At 46.6% G+C, this 14783-nt stretch overlaps 1 protein-coding gene across 6 annotated transcripts in view; it reads right to left on the minus strand.

Annotated features, from left to right (window-relative positions):
• Positions 1 to 574: 574 nt before the first annotated feature.
• Positions 575 to 14783, minus strand: part of LOC122562367 (inactive rhomboid protein 2-like) — a 310932-nt gene continuing 296723 nt past the window's right edge. For 5 of the 6 annotated variants that reach the window (XM_088000804.1, XM_088000800.1, XM_088000801.1 and 2 more), the window contains 4 exons: positions 10674 to 10749; positions 10276 to 10376; positions 3165 to 3318; positions 575 to 1482 (listed from right to left, as the gene is read on the minus strand). In XM_088000804.1, the coding sequence (XP_087856930.1) occupies positions 1057 to 1482; positions 3165 to 3318; positions 10276 to 10376; positions 10674 to 10749 (757 nt within the window). In that variant the 3' untranslated portion in view covers positions 575 to 1056. The remainder of the gene's footprint in view (positions 1483 to 3164; positions 3319 to 10275; positions 10377 to 10673; positions 10750 to 14783) is intronic. The other variant, XM_088000805.1, reaches the window with a different exon arrangement.

The raw sequence follows: 14783 nt of genomic DNA on the forward strand, positions 1-14783 counted from the left end.
AGATTAGAACTAGGGAGAAATAGAACTAGCCTCATTCCTGATTAAGGGCTCTGGCCCGAAACATCGATTTTCCTGCTCCTCGGATGCTGCCTGACTTGCTGAGCTTTTCCAGCAACACACTCTCAATTCTGATCTCCAGCATCTGCAGTCCTCATGGTCTCCAATGGAGAAATAGTTAAGTCAAACGTGAAGGTTGATATGGAATGGTGATTTCTGTGGATTTGACTCACTGTGAGGTGATGGTCTTGGAGAATAGTGAGACTTTGTTTTGCCATGTATCTTCTGTTGTTTTACACTGTTTTATATTTAGCTAGCTTGAGTTGTTTTATTTTATGTTTCCTTTTTATGTAAAAACTTCATTTCATTGTTTAAAAAAACATCTGCCTTGTGTGCCTCTATTTCAGTGAATGACCACCAAGTTAAATTTAGAAAAATGATCTATCAAGCCAGACTTCATTCTGAGATCTGACTGGTCCAGTAATATAACCAACTGGAATCTCAACAGAAGCAACAATAAGTGTAAGCTCACAAGAAACATAAAACTAACAGCAAAAAAATTCAACATCCACAGAACTCTCAACAAGATTGCTAATGAGTGTATTAAACAGAACCAGCCTCTACAACAACACAAACCAATCTTTAGTCAAATTTTGACTCATCAAAAAGAGTATATTGTCTAGATATGGAAAATACAAGCAAATGCAGATGTTTCACAATTTACATTAGTTTCTTCCTCTCTTGTGAAGAGAAGACAGTCAATATGTGCAAACCAGTAAACTACTCTGAGATCAGTGCTATTGTGTTGAATAGTTGTGGAGCAGAGCAATTGGTTGAGGCAGTAATTGGATGATATTATCATAGTCTCAGTATTTAAAACTGTCACACAGTAAGCAGTTCATTTCATCTTCCAGTCGGCCAGTCTTACAGCATCATTCAGCTTCTCAATCTTACTAACAATGGGCTGCACAATTTGCGTAAACTAACTGTGTTACCATTACCCAGGTACCATTTTCAGTAAGTACATGGTCCATTTATCCAAAAACCAGATGGTCCAAATTATTGTTCACTTATGGTTTGATCAAGGTCATACTTTTCACAAAAGTTGCTGGTGAATGGTATGCAGGTGAGGTACTCACACCAGTGACAGTTAATGGGATAAACATAGAACCAGATCACCAGAGACACTGCGAGTCCAACGAAGACCAGAAGCGAGACAATGATCATTATTATCTTCCTGTATTTATCACTTTGGCCAAATGTAATGTATGGCAAGAAGGCAAAAGATAGCAGGAAACCACTAATGAATCCAAAGATATGGGCAATATTGTCAATCCAAGGCAACAAGCCAGAGGTAAAAAGAAAAAGAACAATTCCGATCAACTTCAGCAAGGCTTTCCATGGTTTCTCCAGGATTGGCCAACTCTGAAATAATTCTACAAAGAGACAAGCCAACAAACCAAATTGAGATCCTGCAGGACCAACCTAGAGTGGGCAAAAGAGAGGACCATTGTTACAATGCAAACCTTGCATTCAAACTTCTCGTACATTCCCAGTTTTAATCACTCACTCATGATGCCTCCTACAGTCTGTGCCATGAGCTCTGCAATCCCCTCCCTACATTTCCCCACCTCTTCTCTCCCTCTTTTAAGACTTTGCTTAAATCTTCCCTCTTTGAGAAACTCTTGGTTACCATTCTTGGTTAGGGAGGAAGTGACAGCCTGCAGATTTCATCAATAGACCCAGGTAAATATCCTGGGAACTATCTGTACACTAATCCAAGAATTTGAATTCAATAGAGTTAAGAGCCTAATGATGACTATCAAATCATTGTTGATTGTCAGGAAAAATCCATCTGGTTCACTAATGTCTGTGGGGAAGGAAGCTGCCATCCTTACCTGGTGTGGCCTACATGTGGCACCAGACCCACAGCAATGTGGTTGACACTTAACTGCCCTCTGGGCAATTAGGGATGGGCAATAAATACTGGCCTAGCGGATGGCATCCACATCCGACAAATTAATATTTTTTAAAATCCCATGGTTCTGTGAGATATTATCTGATTGCAGTCCTGTGAAGCACCCAGGGACATTTTTACCAAGTTAAAAACTCTATGTAAATGCAAGCTGTCACTGCAATAATCCAGCAAAAACTTCAGGAAGTACATTTATTCATCAGAATAAGGGGCCAGCATACAAGGAATCCTAAAGGGGCCAAGAATTCCTATCCTAATATTCAAACTTTCCAGATAGCTATTTTTTCCAAATAATCTGAGATAAACTGAGCAGTATTCAAAACACATTGAGGGTCACACAGTATAGTGAGAGACACTGAGGGAGTGCTGCACTGTCGAAAGGTCAGTGCTGAGGGAGTGCCGCACGGTCGAAGGGTCAGTGCTGAGGGAGTGCCGCACTGTCGGAGGGTCAGTGCTGAGGGAGTGCCGCACTGTCGGAGGGTCAGTGCTGAGGGAGTGCCGCACTGTCGGAGGGTCAGTGCTGAGGGAGTGCCGCACTGTCGGAGGGTCAGTGCTGAGGGAGTGCCGCACTGTCGGAGGGTCAGTGCTGAGGGAGTGCCGCACTGTCAGAGGGTCAGTGCTGAGGAAGCGCTGCACTGTCAGAGGGTCGGTGCTGAGGGAGTGCTGCGCTGTCAGAGGGTCAGTGCTGAGGAAGCGCTGCACTGTCAGAGGGTCGGTGCTGAGGGAGTGCCGCACTGTCAGAGGGTCAGTGCTGAGGGAGTGCCGCACTGTCAGAGGGTCAGTGCTGAGGGAGTGCCGCACTGTCAGAGGGTCAGTGCTGAGGGAGTGCCACACTGTCAGAGGGTCAATGCTGAGGGAGTGCCACACTGTCGAAGGGTCAGTGCTGAGGGAGTGCCACACTGTCACAGGGTCAATAGTCAATACTGGCATAATGATGCAATGTCAGAGGGTCTGCATTATAATATTGCCTTTAATTAAGTCTGTAAGATCATCATTTCTTCCTGATCATTTTGGTACTGTTTGAAGTGAGTGTGTCGTATCCAAGAAAAGCCTGATTGTCAGTGAACCGTGGTCTGTATTAGACAGTGGTGCTCCACCTTTATTGTCTTTGAGGGAGAGGTGGACCCAACTTATCACAGTGCCCCTACTGATCCCAACCTTCTGACCCTTATCCTTATCATCCCAGTTGTACCTCAGCTCTGTATGGCAGGAAGATCGCACTTGCCAAGTTTCCCATCATTCCACTTAGGATGTAGATGATTGAAATGCGTAGCCAACCTGTTAACTTCTCCAGGTCCCGAAGAATGGTCATTTGGAATATCACTGAAACCAAGCAGTGGATAATCCTGCAGGGGTGGGGTGGGAGAGGAGAGGGAGATAGGGCAGTACCATGGAGGATACAGCCAGAGGACAAACAGAAATTGAACAAAAGTGAAGTGGAAAGAAAGTGTGGCAGATTGAGAGAACGAGAGAATAAAGCATAAAACATGTTAGCGTGATAGATTGTCACTATCCACTTGCATCAAGCCAGCTATGACCATGTACACCATGGCTTGGAAGAGAGAACCTGGAAGGAATGGTCCAAATCTCAAATAAAACAAAGAATTGTTGATGTTGGAAACCTGAACCAGAAATTTAGTCCTTAAGCTGTCTTTCAAATAATTTTAAACCTTTAAAGGCCTTCTAATTATTTTTACATGTGTGTGCGACATTTAATTTAATGTAAGTAAACAGGAAGTCTTGAAACTAATTTTTGTAAGTAGTTAAAACTACGTTTATGGTAAAGAAATTTATCTTGTGGCCTTAGGTATTTTATTAAATTTTCTTAAAGGGGTTAAAAGCTAAGAAATAGGAGCAGGGCTGGGCATTCAGCCCTCAAGCCTGCCCCACCGTTCAACAAGATCATGGCTAATTTGTCCCAAGCTTCAACTCCTGTTTCAGGCCAGTCCCTCATGACCATCTGCCTGATACTTAACAATCTATCTCCCTCCTCTTTAAATATTTTAATTGATCTAGCCTCCACAACTCTCTGGGACAGAGAATTCCAAACATTCACTACCCTCTGGGAGAAATTTTCAATATGGTCTGAAAATTAGGGCCAGACTGTTCATGTGAAACCATCAGAAGCAATTCTACACCCAGAGGGTGGTCAGTGTTTGAACTCTCGTCCACAAATAGCAGTTGGTGCTGGATTGGTTGTTAATTTTAAATCTGAGATAGATACATTCTTGATTGGCTAAGGTATAAAGGGATATGGGCCAAAGGCAAGTCTGTGGAGTTAGGCCACGGATCAGCCTAATTTCATTGAATGGTGGGACAGGCTTGATGGACTGATTGGTGTACTCCTGTTCCTATGTCTAAATGGGTATTCCCTTATTCTGTCACTCTACTAGAAACATAAGATCATAAGACCATAGACATAGGAGCAGAAATTGGGCCATTCAGCCCATTGAATCTGCTCTGCCATTCATTCATAGCTGATACGTTTCTCAACCCCATTCCCCCCTAACCCTTGATCCCCTTAACACTCAAGAACCTATCTATCTCAGTCTTCAATATACTCAATGACCTGGCCTCCACAGCCCTCTGTGGCAGTAAATTCCATAGATTCACCACTCTGTTTATTCTTATCTCCATTCTAAAAGGTCTTCCCTTTACTCTGAGGCTGTGTCCTTGGATTCTAGTCTCTCCAACCAATGAAACATCTTCCCAACATCTGCTCTGTCCAGGCCCTTCTGTATGTTTCAATTAGATCTTCCTCATCCTTCTAAACTCCATTGAGTCTAGACCCTGAGTACTCAAGCAAACCTCATAGGTTAAGCTTTTAATTGCTGGGACCATTCTCGTGAATCTCCTCTGAACACCCTCCAGGGCCATTACATCCTTCCTGAGATATGGGGCCCAAAACTCCACACAATAGTCCAAATGTGGTCTGACCAGAGCCTTATAGAGGTTCAGAAGTACATCCCTGGTTTTATAGAACATAGAACATTACAACACAGTACGGGCCTTTCAGCCCTCGATGTTGTGCCGATCTGTGAAACCAGCCTCAAGCCCATCCAACCTACACTATTCCATTTTCATCCATATGTTTATCCAATGATTATTTACATGCCCTTAAAGTTGGCGAGTCTACTACTGTTGCAGACAGGGTGTTCCATGACTCTACTACTCTCTGAGTAAAGAAACTACCTCTGACATCTGTCCTATATCTACCACCCCTCAATTTAAAGCTATGTCCCCTCGTGCTCGCCATCACCATACTTGGAAAAAGGCTCTCCCTGTCCACCCTCTAACCCTCTGATTATCTTATACTTCTCAATTAAGCCACCTCTCAACATTCTTCTCTCTAATGAAAGCAGCCTCAAGTCCCTCAGCCTTTCCTCATAAGACCTTCCCTCTATATCAGACAACATCCTTGTAAATCTCCTCTGAACCCTTTCCAAAGCTGCCACATCTTTTCTGTCATGCGGTGACCAAAACTGTACACAATACTCCAAGTGCGGCCACACCAGAGTTTTGTACAGCTGCAGCATGACCTCGTGGCTCTGGAACTCAATCTGTCTACCAATAAAAGCTAACACATCATATGCCTTCTTAACAGCCCTATCAACCTGGGTGGCAACTTTCAGAGATCTATGTTCATGGTCACCAAGATCGCTCTGCTCATCTACACTACCAAGAATCTTACCAAGTTAAAAATCACACAACACCAGATTATAGTCCAATAGGTTTAATTGGAAGCACACTAGCTTTCGGAGCGACGCTCCTTCATCAGGTGGTAGTGGAAGGCTCAATCCTAACACATAGTATTTATAGCAAACATTTACAGTGTGATGTAACTGAAATTATACATTGAAAAATTGATTGTCTGTTGAATCTTTCATCTGTTTGAAAACCATGATAGTTTCCAATTAAACATGTTGGACTATAACCTGGTGTTGTGTGATTTTTTAACTTTGTACACCCCAGTCCAACACCGGCATCTCAGAATCAAGAATCTTACCATTAGCCCAGTAGTCTTTATTCCTGTTGCTCCTTGCAAATGCTGTTTCCACATCATAATATTCAAGATATATTCAAGTCCTCTCAAAATAAATGCCATCATTGTATCTGCCTTCCTATCTACTGACTCAACCTGTGAGTTTACCTTGAGAGATTCCTGGACTAGAACTCCCAAGTCTCTTTGCACTTCAGACTTCCGAATTTTCTCCCCATTTAGAAAATAATCCATGTCTCTATTCTTCCTACCAAAGTACATGATCTCACACTTTCCCACATTGTACTCCATCTGCCACTTCTTTGCCTACTCTCCTAACCTGTCCAAATCCTTTAGCAACCTTCCTGCTTCCTCAATGCAACCTGTTCCCTCTACCTATCTCTGTATCATCTGCAAAAATAGCCAGAATGCCCTCAGTTCCTTCATCTTGATTGTTATTGTATAAAGTGAAAATTTGTGATCCCAACACTGAGCCTTGCGGAACACCACTTGTCACCGGCCGCCGTCCTGAGAAGGACCCTTTTATCCCCACTCTCTGTTCTTTGCCAGACAGCCAGGTCTGTCCATGCTCACACCTTGCCTCTGACACCATGGGCCCCGATCTTACTCAGGAGCCTCCTGTGTGGGATCTTGTCAAGGGACTTATTAAAGTCCAGGTAGATAACATCCATTGGCTCTCCTTGATCTAATCTGCTTGTTACTTTCTCAAAGAATTCTAAAAGATTTGTCAGGCATGACCTCCCCTTGGTGAAACCATGCTGACTTTGCCCTATTTTACCATGCACTTGCAAGTATTCAGAAATCTCATCCTTCATAATGGATTCCAGGATCCTGCCCAGGACCAAGTTGAGGTGAATTGGACTGTAATTTTTCATCTTTTGCCTTACTCCCTTTATAAGCAGGAGTATTACGTTGGTGATTTTCCAGTCCTCTGGGACCCTTCCTGATTCTAGCGATTCCTGAAAGATCACCACTAACACTCCAAAGTCTCTTCAGCTATTTCCCCAGAGCTGGGGTGTAGTCCATCTGGTCCAGGTTATTTAACCACTTTCAGGCCATTCAGTTTTTCAAGCACCTTCACTTTGGTGATGGCCACCATTCTCAGCTCTGTGGGCGGCACGGTGGCACAGTGGTTAGCACTGCTGCCTCACAGCGCCGGAGACCCGGGTTCAATTCCCGCCTCAGGCGACTGACTGTGTGGAGTTTGCACGTTCTCCCCATGTCTGCATGGGTTTCCTCCGGGTGCTCCGGTTTCCTCCCACAGTCCAAAGATGTGCAGGTCAGGTGAATTGGCCATGCTAAATTGCCCATAGTGTTAGGTAAGGGGTAAATGTAGGAGTATGGGTGGGTTGCGCTTTGGCGGGGCGGTGTGGACTTGTTGGGCCGAAGGGCCTGTTTCCACACTGTATGTAATCTAATCTAAAGAGCGTAACACCATAAATATAGGACTGAATTAGCCATTCAGCCCATGGTGTCTGCCGTGCCATTCAATCATGGCTGTCATGTTTCTCAACCCCATTGTCCTGCCTTCCCCTGTAACCCTTACTAATCAAGAATCAATCTATCTTGGTTTTAAATACTCTCAGTAACTTGTCCTCCACAGCCTCTTGTAGCAGTGAGATCCACAGATCCACCACCCTCTGGCAGAACACAGCTACCCCATCAAGCCCTCTCAGGACCTTGTATGTTTCACTAAGGTATCTCTCATTGTTCTAAACTCTAATTAATAAAGTCGAGAATGTGGTGCTGGAAAAACACAGCAGGTGAGGCAGTATCTGAGAAGCAGAAGAATCGACGTTTTGGGCATAAGCCTTTCATCAGGAATGAGAACTTCTTGGCAGGCATCCTTGGAAGAGGCTTCGCAGTAAGGTTGAAATCAATGAGCATCTGCAGTCCTCACTTTCTCCTTTCTAATTAATAAAGGCCTAACGTGCTGAATTATTTTGGATATCCCCCAACATTTAGGCAGGATAGGCTAAGACATTTTTTTCCTGGAGTGGAGGAGGCTGTGGGGTGACCTGAGAGAGGTTTGTAAAATCATGAGGGGCATAGGTCAGGTGACTAGCCACAGTCCTTTCCCCAGAGTAGGCAAGTTCAAAACTAAAGGGCATATTTTTAAGGTGAAAGGAAAAAGATTTAGAAGTGCCCTGAGGGGCAACGTTTTCACACACAGAGTGGTTCATATGTGGAATGCCAAAGGAAGTTGTAGATCCAGTTACAATTTCAATATTTAAAAGTCATTTGGATAGATACATGGATAGGAAAGTTTTAGAGGGATATGGGTCAAACACAGGAAAGTGGGATTAGATTAGTTTGGGAAACTTGGTCAAGTTGGACTGAAGGGTCTGCTACCGTGTTGTATAACCATATGACTCTATCTTTAGAGATTAACAGGTGTAAATGTCTGGGAGTTGTTTCCGGGTCACCAAGCTCCAGTGGACATGGTCAGTGTCACTTACAAAGAGATCCACACAGTTTACTTCGCCATCAAATTGAAGGTGAAATTTGTGCAGAAATACTGTCATACTTCATCAGATATACATCATTGGGAAACATCTCATTATTCACTGCTAATTCAAACAGTGGGTCTATATCAATGTTTTCTCTATATTGGAGTCATTTTATCAATTTAAATTATTTAAAAGAGATAACTGTGTTTTTCTCCTTTAGAGAAATTGAAGAAAACTGCATAGTCACCTAGGACGGCATGTCTGAGCGATGTGGAATCAGGGTTTACAGGGAAAGTGCAGGAAAGTGTCTGTGAGGAATGTTGGATCAGCCATGATCCTGTTGAATGGCAGAGTAGGTTTGAGGGGCTGAATGGCCTACTCTTGATCCTATTTCTCATGGCCTAATGGCTTTGACAGGATTTGTGACAAAGTCAGATGAGAAGTGTCCAGTGTTTGGAGCAACTCACTGCATCTTGTATCATTTACCAAGCAGCGAGTTGCTCATTAATGGAGATAATTTTTCTCAGCAACATTCTGCTTATTTCAACAAAGGCAGTGAACAAGCTCAATGTTGAGAAATATCGGCACAGAGGACTGAGGGGCTCCCTGACCAAGTTGTCTCACTGCTGTCTGTCAGGACTGCCATGTCACTCAGTAACAAACAGAATCTCAGGGCACAGTGTGCTGGCAGCAGCCACATTCCCAAGCCACCCATTCCCCAACACCTCCCTCCCCCTCAAACTTCTTGTCCAGGGACAGTGTCTCACCCCCGTTAGGGTATCTGTCTGATCATCTACTCTCTCTGCCAGCTCAGATCTGCATTGCAAGGCTCTCAGGAAACTCAGCAGATTCCTTAAGCTGCTCTCTTCATGTTTGCTCACTTCACACCTTCCTGCCTGCTCACAATATCCCAACCTCGCCCTTACCATTCCCCCTGCCCCCGATCCTCTCCTCTGAACCTGGCCCTGCCCCCCCAGCCCCTACCCTTATCCTGCCCCCAACCCTGCCCTCTGACCCTGCCCCCAACCCTGCCCTTTGAACCTGGCCCCTGCACTTACCTTGCCCCCTGCTCCCTGCCCCCCAACCCTGGCCCCTAACCCTGGCCCCTGCCCCTCACCCTCACCCTGCCCTCTGACCCTGCCCCTTCCCCTGACACTGCCCTCTGACTCTGCCCCCGGCCCTCTGCCCTTGCCCCCTGCTCTTGCCCTGCCCTCGATGTTAGGACAAAATGGGGCAGAAATTGGTCATGGTTCTCTCCATATGGGAATGACAGTAATGTAACAGGTTTAATGAGTTCCAGCGATGAACTTCATAGTGACAAGCCTTCCACCAATCACAATGCAACTTGCACTTTGCCAAAACTGAAAAAAAATTACAGCCTTGGTCATTAAAGCATTGGAGGCCATCTGGCCAATTGAGGTCATGTCAACTTTTTTGCAGAAGAATCCAATCAGTCTCCTTTTCCAATCTCCTGGTCTCAATTTCCACCATTCTCATAGGCAGCAAGAATTGCCTCCTGCCTCAGAATAAGTCTCAGTGTCTGACAGTGTAGAAGCCCCACTTTCTGTGTCAAATAACAAACCTGACGTCAGATTGATTCTCCCTTTCTCCCTACCTCTGCTCTGGCAAGCATAGGGTATTGGGATTCATCCAGAGTTCACGCAATTTGGAGCGTGACTCCCTAACTCCTGGGTGCATCAGCTCAATGTCTGTCCTTTCTACATCGTTGATACCAACATGGACCACAACGTTGAGCTCATTCTCTCTTTCATCCCTTGCAGCTGTTGCTTACATCAATGACAGAATCAATGCTCCTGCAGCCACAGTATTGTAAGTTTGTGAGTGTTTGTTACCCAGCATGAAGAAAAAGGGAGAGCCAAAGCCTGTAGATCTGATCTGGAACATCGGGATTCAGAAACGGTAACAAGCCACATACTTCATCCAGACAGTGCACCTGTAACAGAGAGGTGGCCAGTCACTGAACTGGTCAACAAACAAACTTCAACAAAGAGTCATTTCCCAGCTCAAGGTCATCATAAGCAGCCTTGCTGGACAAGCTCACAACCACAAATCATGTGCATGGCTCAGATAACCAGTGGCATTGTCCATTCCTCTGGTCAACTCTGTAGATTTCAGGATTTGTAATCAAATTGATTCTTGTATCCTTTATTAACTCAGCATCCTGCGTGCATGATACACTGCTCAGAGTTGAAGCTTTGAGAACAGGGTGCTTATTCAATTTTGATGTTACCTGTGAACACAAGGTTGCTTCTTCATGGAAATATCCGTCCTTAAACTGGCAGTATTCTCTGGTAGTGATTTCACACCTACACAGGAAAGATCCAAAAGGCAAAGTTATTGAGGAATTATTGGAAATATTCCCACTGCTAACAGAGGGCTCAAACTGGCCATTCAGTGCCTCAAAACCTGCTCCACTATTCAGTCAGATCACAACTGACCTGATCATGGATTCAGTGCCACAATCATACCCACCCAAGATAAAGGTAAAGTTACCATAGTCTGACCAGACCGTAGAGTTGCTGCTCATTAGAGAGAGACAACTGATGATAGTTTAATATGAGGGTCCACACCTCAAGCAAGGAGAGAGGTTGATGAGAAGGAGAGTCTTTCAGGATAACCTCAGCTGGTACAGTGGGCGGGGGGGGGGGGGCTGGGTCTCAAACCCCACCACAGCAGATGATGGAATTTGAATTCGCTCAAAATATCTGTAATTAAGAGTCAAACGATGACAATGAAATCATTGACAAATATTGGGAAAAACCCATTTGATTCACTAATGTCCTTTAGGGAAGGAAACTGCTATCCTTTCCTGATCCGACCTACATGTGACTCCATACCCACAGAAATGTGGCTGATTCTCAACTACCCACTGGGTGGGTAATAAACACTGGCCTGGCCAGTGACACCCATATCCCATGAATGAATAAAAACAATTCCCTCAGCTTGATAATTCCTTTCAGGATATCAATAAGATCGCTTCTCATTCTCCTCAAACTCACCAGCCATCCCAGGAATCAACTGAGTGAACTTTCTCTATCTGATTCTAACATAGTTATCCTTTTATAAATAAAGTGCTCCAGATGTGGCCTCATCAAAGCTCTAAACAATGTAAAGATCATGTTGTTTGATTTTTGTGCTTTTTACAATTGTGAACTTAATGGGGAAGAACGATTCTAAAACCAGAGTTTTATGGGATTGCTGCAAATTTTGAAAAGCAAGTCACCTGATTTTCATGGCAAGCATTGTTGCACAGCTGTTTGAACAAGCAGGGGTTAATGTTGGAGTAGGTGAGTCTGAGCTGAGGGCTTCTATGTGCAGATGCAGCCGGCTGGCAACAAAATTGATTGGTCCATGGACGAGTGATGCTACCAGTGACAAAAGCCTTTTCCCTTCCAGCAACCAGGTGATTGGTTCTCAGGCATCGGAACAGCTTGGGGCTAGGAAACACAAATGTTTTGTCTGCACAAGCACAAGATTGCAGAACATTCTGAAGTGGGGGGGAGGTGAATAGCTAGACATCATTGTCATTTGTATCAATGTGCACATCTTTAGACAAAGGGATGGATACTGCAAAATGAGTATAGGGAGTTAGATAAGAAGTTAAAAGGCAGGACTTTTTTGATTAGATTAGATTAGATTACTTACAGTGTGGAAACAGGCCCTTCGGCCCAACAAGTCCACACCGACCCGCCGAAGCGTAACCCACCCATACCCCTACATTTACCCCTTTACCTAACACTACGGGCAATTTAGCATGGCCAATTCACCTGACCTGCACATCTTTGGACTGTGGGAGGAAACCGGAGCCCCCGGAGGAAACCCACGCAGACACGGGGAGAACGTGCAAACTCCACACAGTCAGTCGCCTGAGTCGGGAATTGAACCCGGGTCTCTGGCGCTGCGAGGCAGCAGTGCTAACCACTGTGCCACCGTGCCGCCCACTTGGTGGTGATCTCCAGATTACTCCCAGTGCCTGAAGCCAGTGAGGATAGAAATAGAAAGATAGGCCGGATGGATGTGTGGCTGAGGAGCTGGTCTAGGAGGCAGGGTTTTCAGTTCTTGGATCATTGGGATCTCGTCTGGGTTAGAGGTGACCTGTACAAGGGGGCAGGTTGGACTTGAACCAGAGGGGAACCAGTATCGTTGTGGAGAGATTTGCTAGTGTTACCCAGGAAGGTTTAAACTAGTTTGGCAGGGGGATGCTGGGACTCTGAATAAGAGAGGGACCATTGAGAAGTCAGGGAAATACATTATTCATCAAGAGCAAGTTTACTATTCAGGATAGCCAGGGCACTGTAAAGGGAGGGAAAAGACTTCTGGTTTAAAGTGCATTTATTTGAGCACATGAGGCCTGACTGGTAAGGCAGTCGAGCTCAGAGCATGAATTAGCTCTGGGGACTGGGATATGATAGCCATAACAGAAACATTGCTGAGAGAAGGGCAGGACTGGCAGCTCAGTGTTCCAGGATCGCCGATCTCCGACTTCATGCCTAACCCCGCCCCCACGCCCATCTCCGTCACCACGTCTAACCCCGCCCCTTCGCCTATCGCCATCACCACGCCCGACCCCGCCCCCATGCCGATCCCCGTCCCCGCCCCCAGACCTAGCCCCGCCCCCACTCCCAGCTCCAGCCCCACACCAGGTCCTAGCACCCAGCCCTGCCGTGTGTTCACCATCCCTCCAGACCTACCCCTCTCTGAGGATGAAAGATCAGTCCTCAGCAGAGGCCTCACCTTCATTCCCCTACGCTCCCGGATTGATGAATTCAACACGCGGCGTGACATCGAACAATTCTTCCGCCGCCTTCGCCTCCGCGCCTACTTCTTTAACCAAGACTCCCGCCCACCCTCTGACGACCCCTTCTCCCGCCTCCAACACACCCCATCCACCTGGACACCCCGTGCTGGCCTCCTACCTGCCCTCGACCTCTTCATAGCCAACTGCCGCCGCGATATTAACCGCCACCTGAACTCCCCCACCCCTCCCACCCACTCCAACCTCTCACCCTCGGAACGCGCAGCCCTCCACTCACTCCGTTGCAACCCCAACCTCACTATCAAACCAGCAGACAAGGGAGGCGCGGTAGTAGTTTGGCGCACTGACCTTTACACCGCTGAGGCCAAACGCCAGCTCGCAGATACCTCCTCCTACTGCCCCCTTGACCATGACCCCACCCTCCACCACCAAACCATCATCTCCCAGACCGTCCATAACCTCATCACCTCGGGGGATCTCCCATCCACCGCCTCCAACCTCATAGTACCACAACCCCGCACCTCCCGCTTCTACCTCCTGCCCAAAATCCACAAACCTGACTGCCCCGGCCGACCCATTGTCTCCACCTGCTCCTGCCCCACCGAACTCATCTCCGCATACCTTGACACCATCCTGTCCCGCTTAGTCCAAGAACTCCCCATCTACATTCGGGACACCACCCATGCCCTCCACCTGCTCCATGATTTTCGCTTCCCCAATCCCCAATGCCTTATTTTCACCATGGACATCCAGTCCCTGTACACCTCCATCCCCCATCACGAAGGACTCAAAGCCCTCCGCTTCTTTCTTTCCCGCCGTACCGACCAGTACCCTTCCACTGACACCCTCCTTCGACTGACTGAACTGGTCCTCACCCTGAACAACTTCTCTTTCCAATCCTCCCACTTCCTCCAAACGAAAGGAGTAGCCATGGGCACCCGCATGGGCCCCAGCTATGCCTGCCTCTTCGTAGGATATGTGGAACAATCCATCTTCCACAACTACACTGGCCCCACCCCCCACCTTTTCCTCCGCTACATCGATGACTGTATCGGCGCCGCCTCATGCTCCCACGAGGAGGTTGAACAGTTCATCCACTTCACCAACACCTTCCACCCCGACCTCAAATTCACCTGGACAGTCTCAGATTCCTCCCTCCCCTTCCTCGACCTTTCTATTTCTATCTCAGGCGACCGAATCAACACGGACATCTACTACAAACCGACCGACTCCCACAGCTACCTGGACTACACCTCCTCCCATCCTGCCCCCTGTAAAAACGCCATCCCATTCTCCCAATTCCTTCGACTCCACCGCATCTGCTCCCAGGAGGACCAGTTCCAAAAACGCACATCCCAGATGGCCTCCTTCTTCAAGGACCGCAATTTCCCCCCCGACATGGTCGACGATGCCCTCCACCGCATCTCTTCCACTTCCCGCTCCTCCGCCCTTGAGCCCCACCCCTCCAACCGCCACCAGGACAGAACCCCACTGGTCCTCACCGACCACCCCACTAACCTCCATGTACAGCGCATCATCCGCCGTCATTTCCGCCACCTCCAAACGGACCCCACCACCAAGGAT

Source organism: Chiloscyllium plagiosum, unplaced genomic scaffold (assembly GCF_037043375.1).
Source record: "Chiloscyllium plagiosum isolate Xiang-an unplaced genomic scaffold, Cpla_swu_hap1 HiC_scaffold_25, whole genome shotgun sequence".
NCBI classification, from domain to species: Eukaryota; Metazoa; Chordata; class Chondrichthyes; order Orectolobiformes; family Hemiscylliidae; genus Chiloscyllium; species Chiloscyllium plagiosum.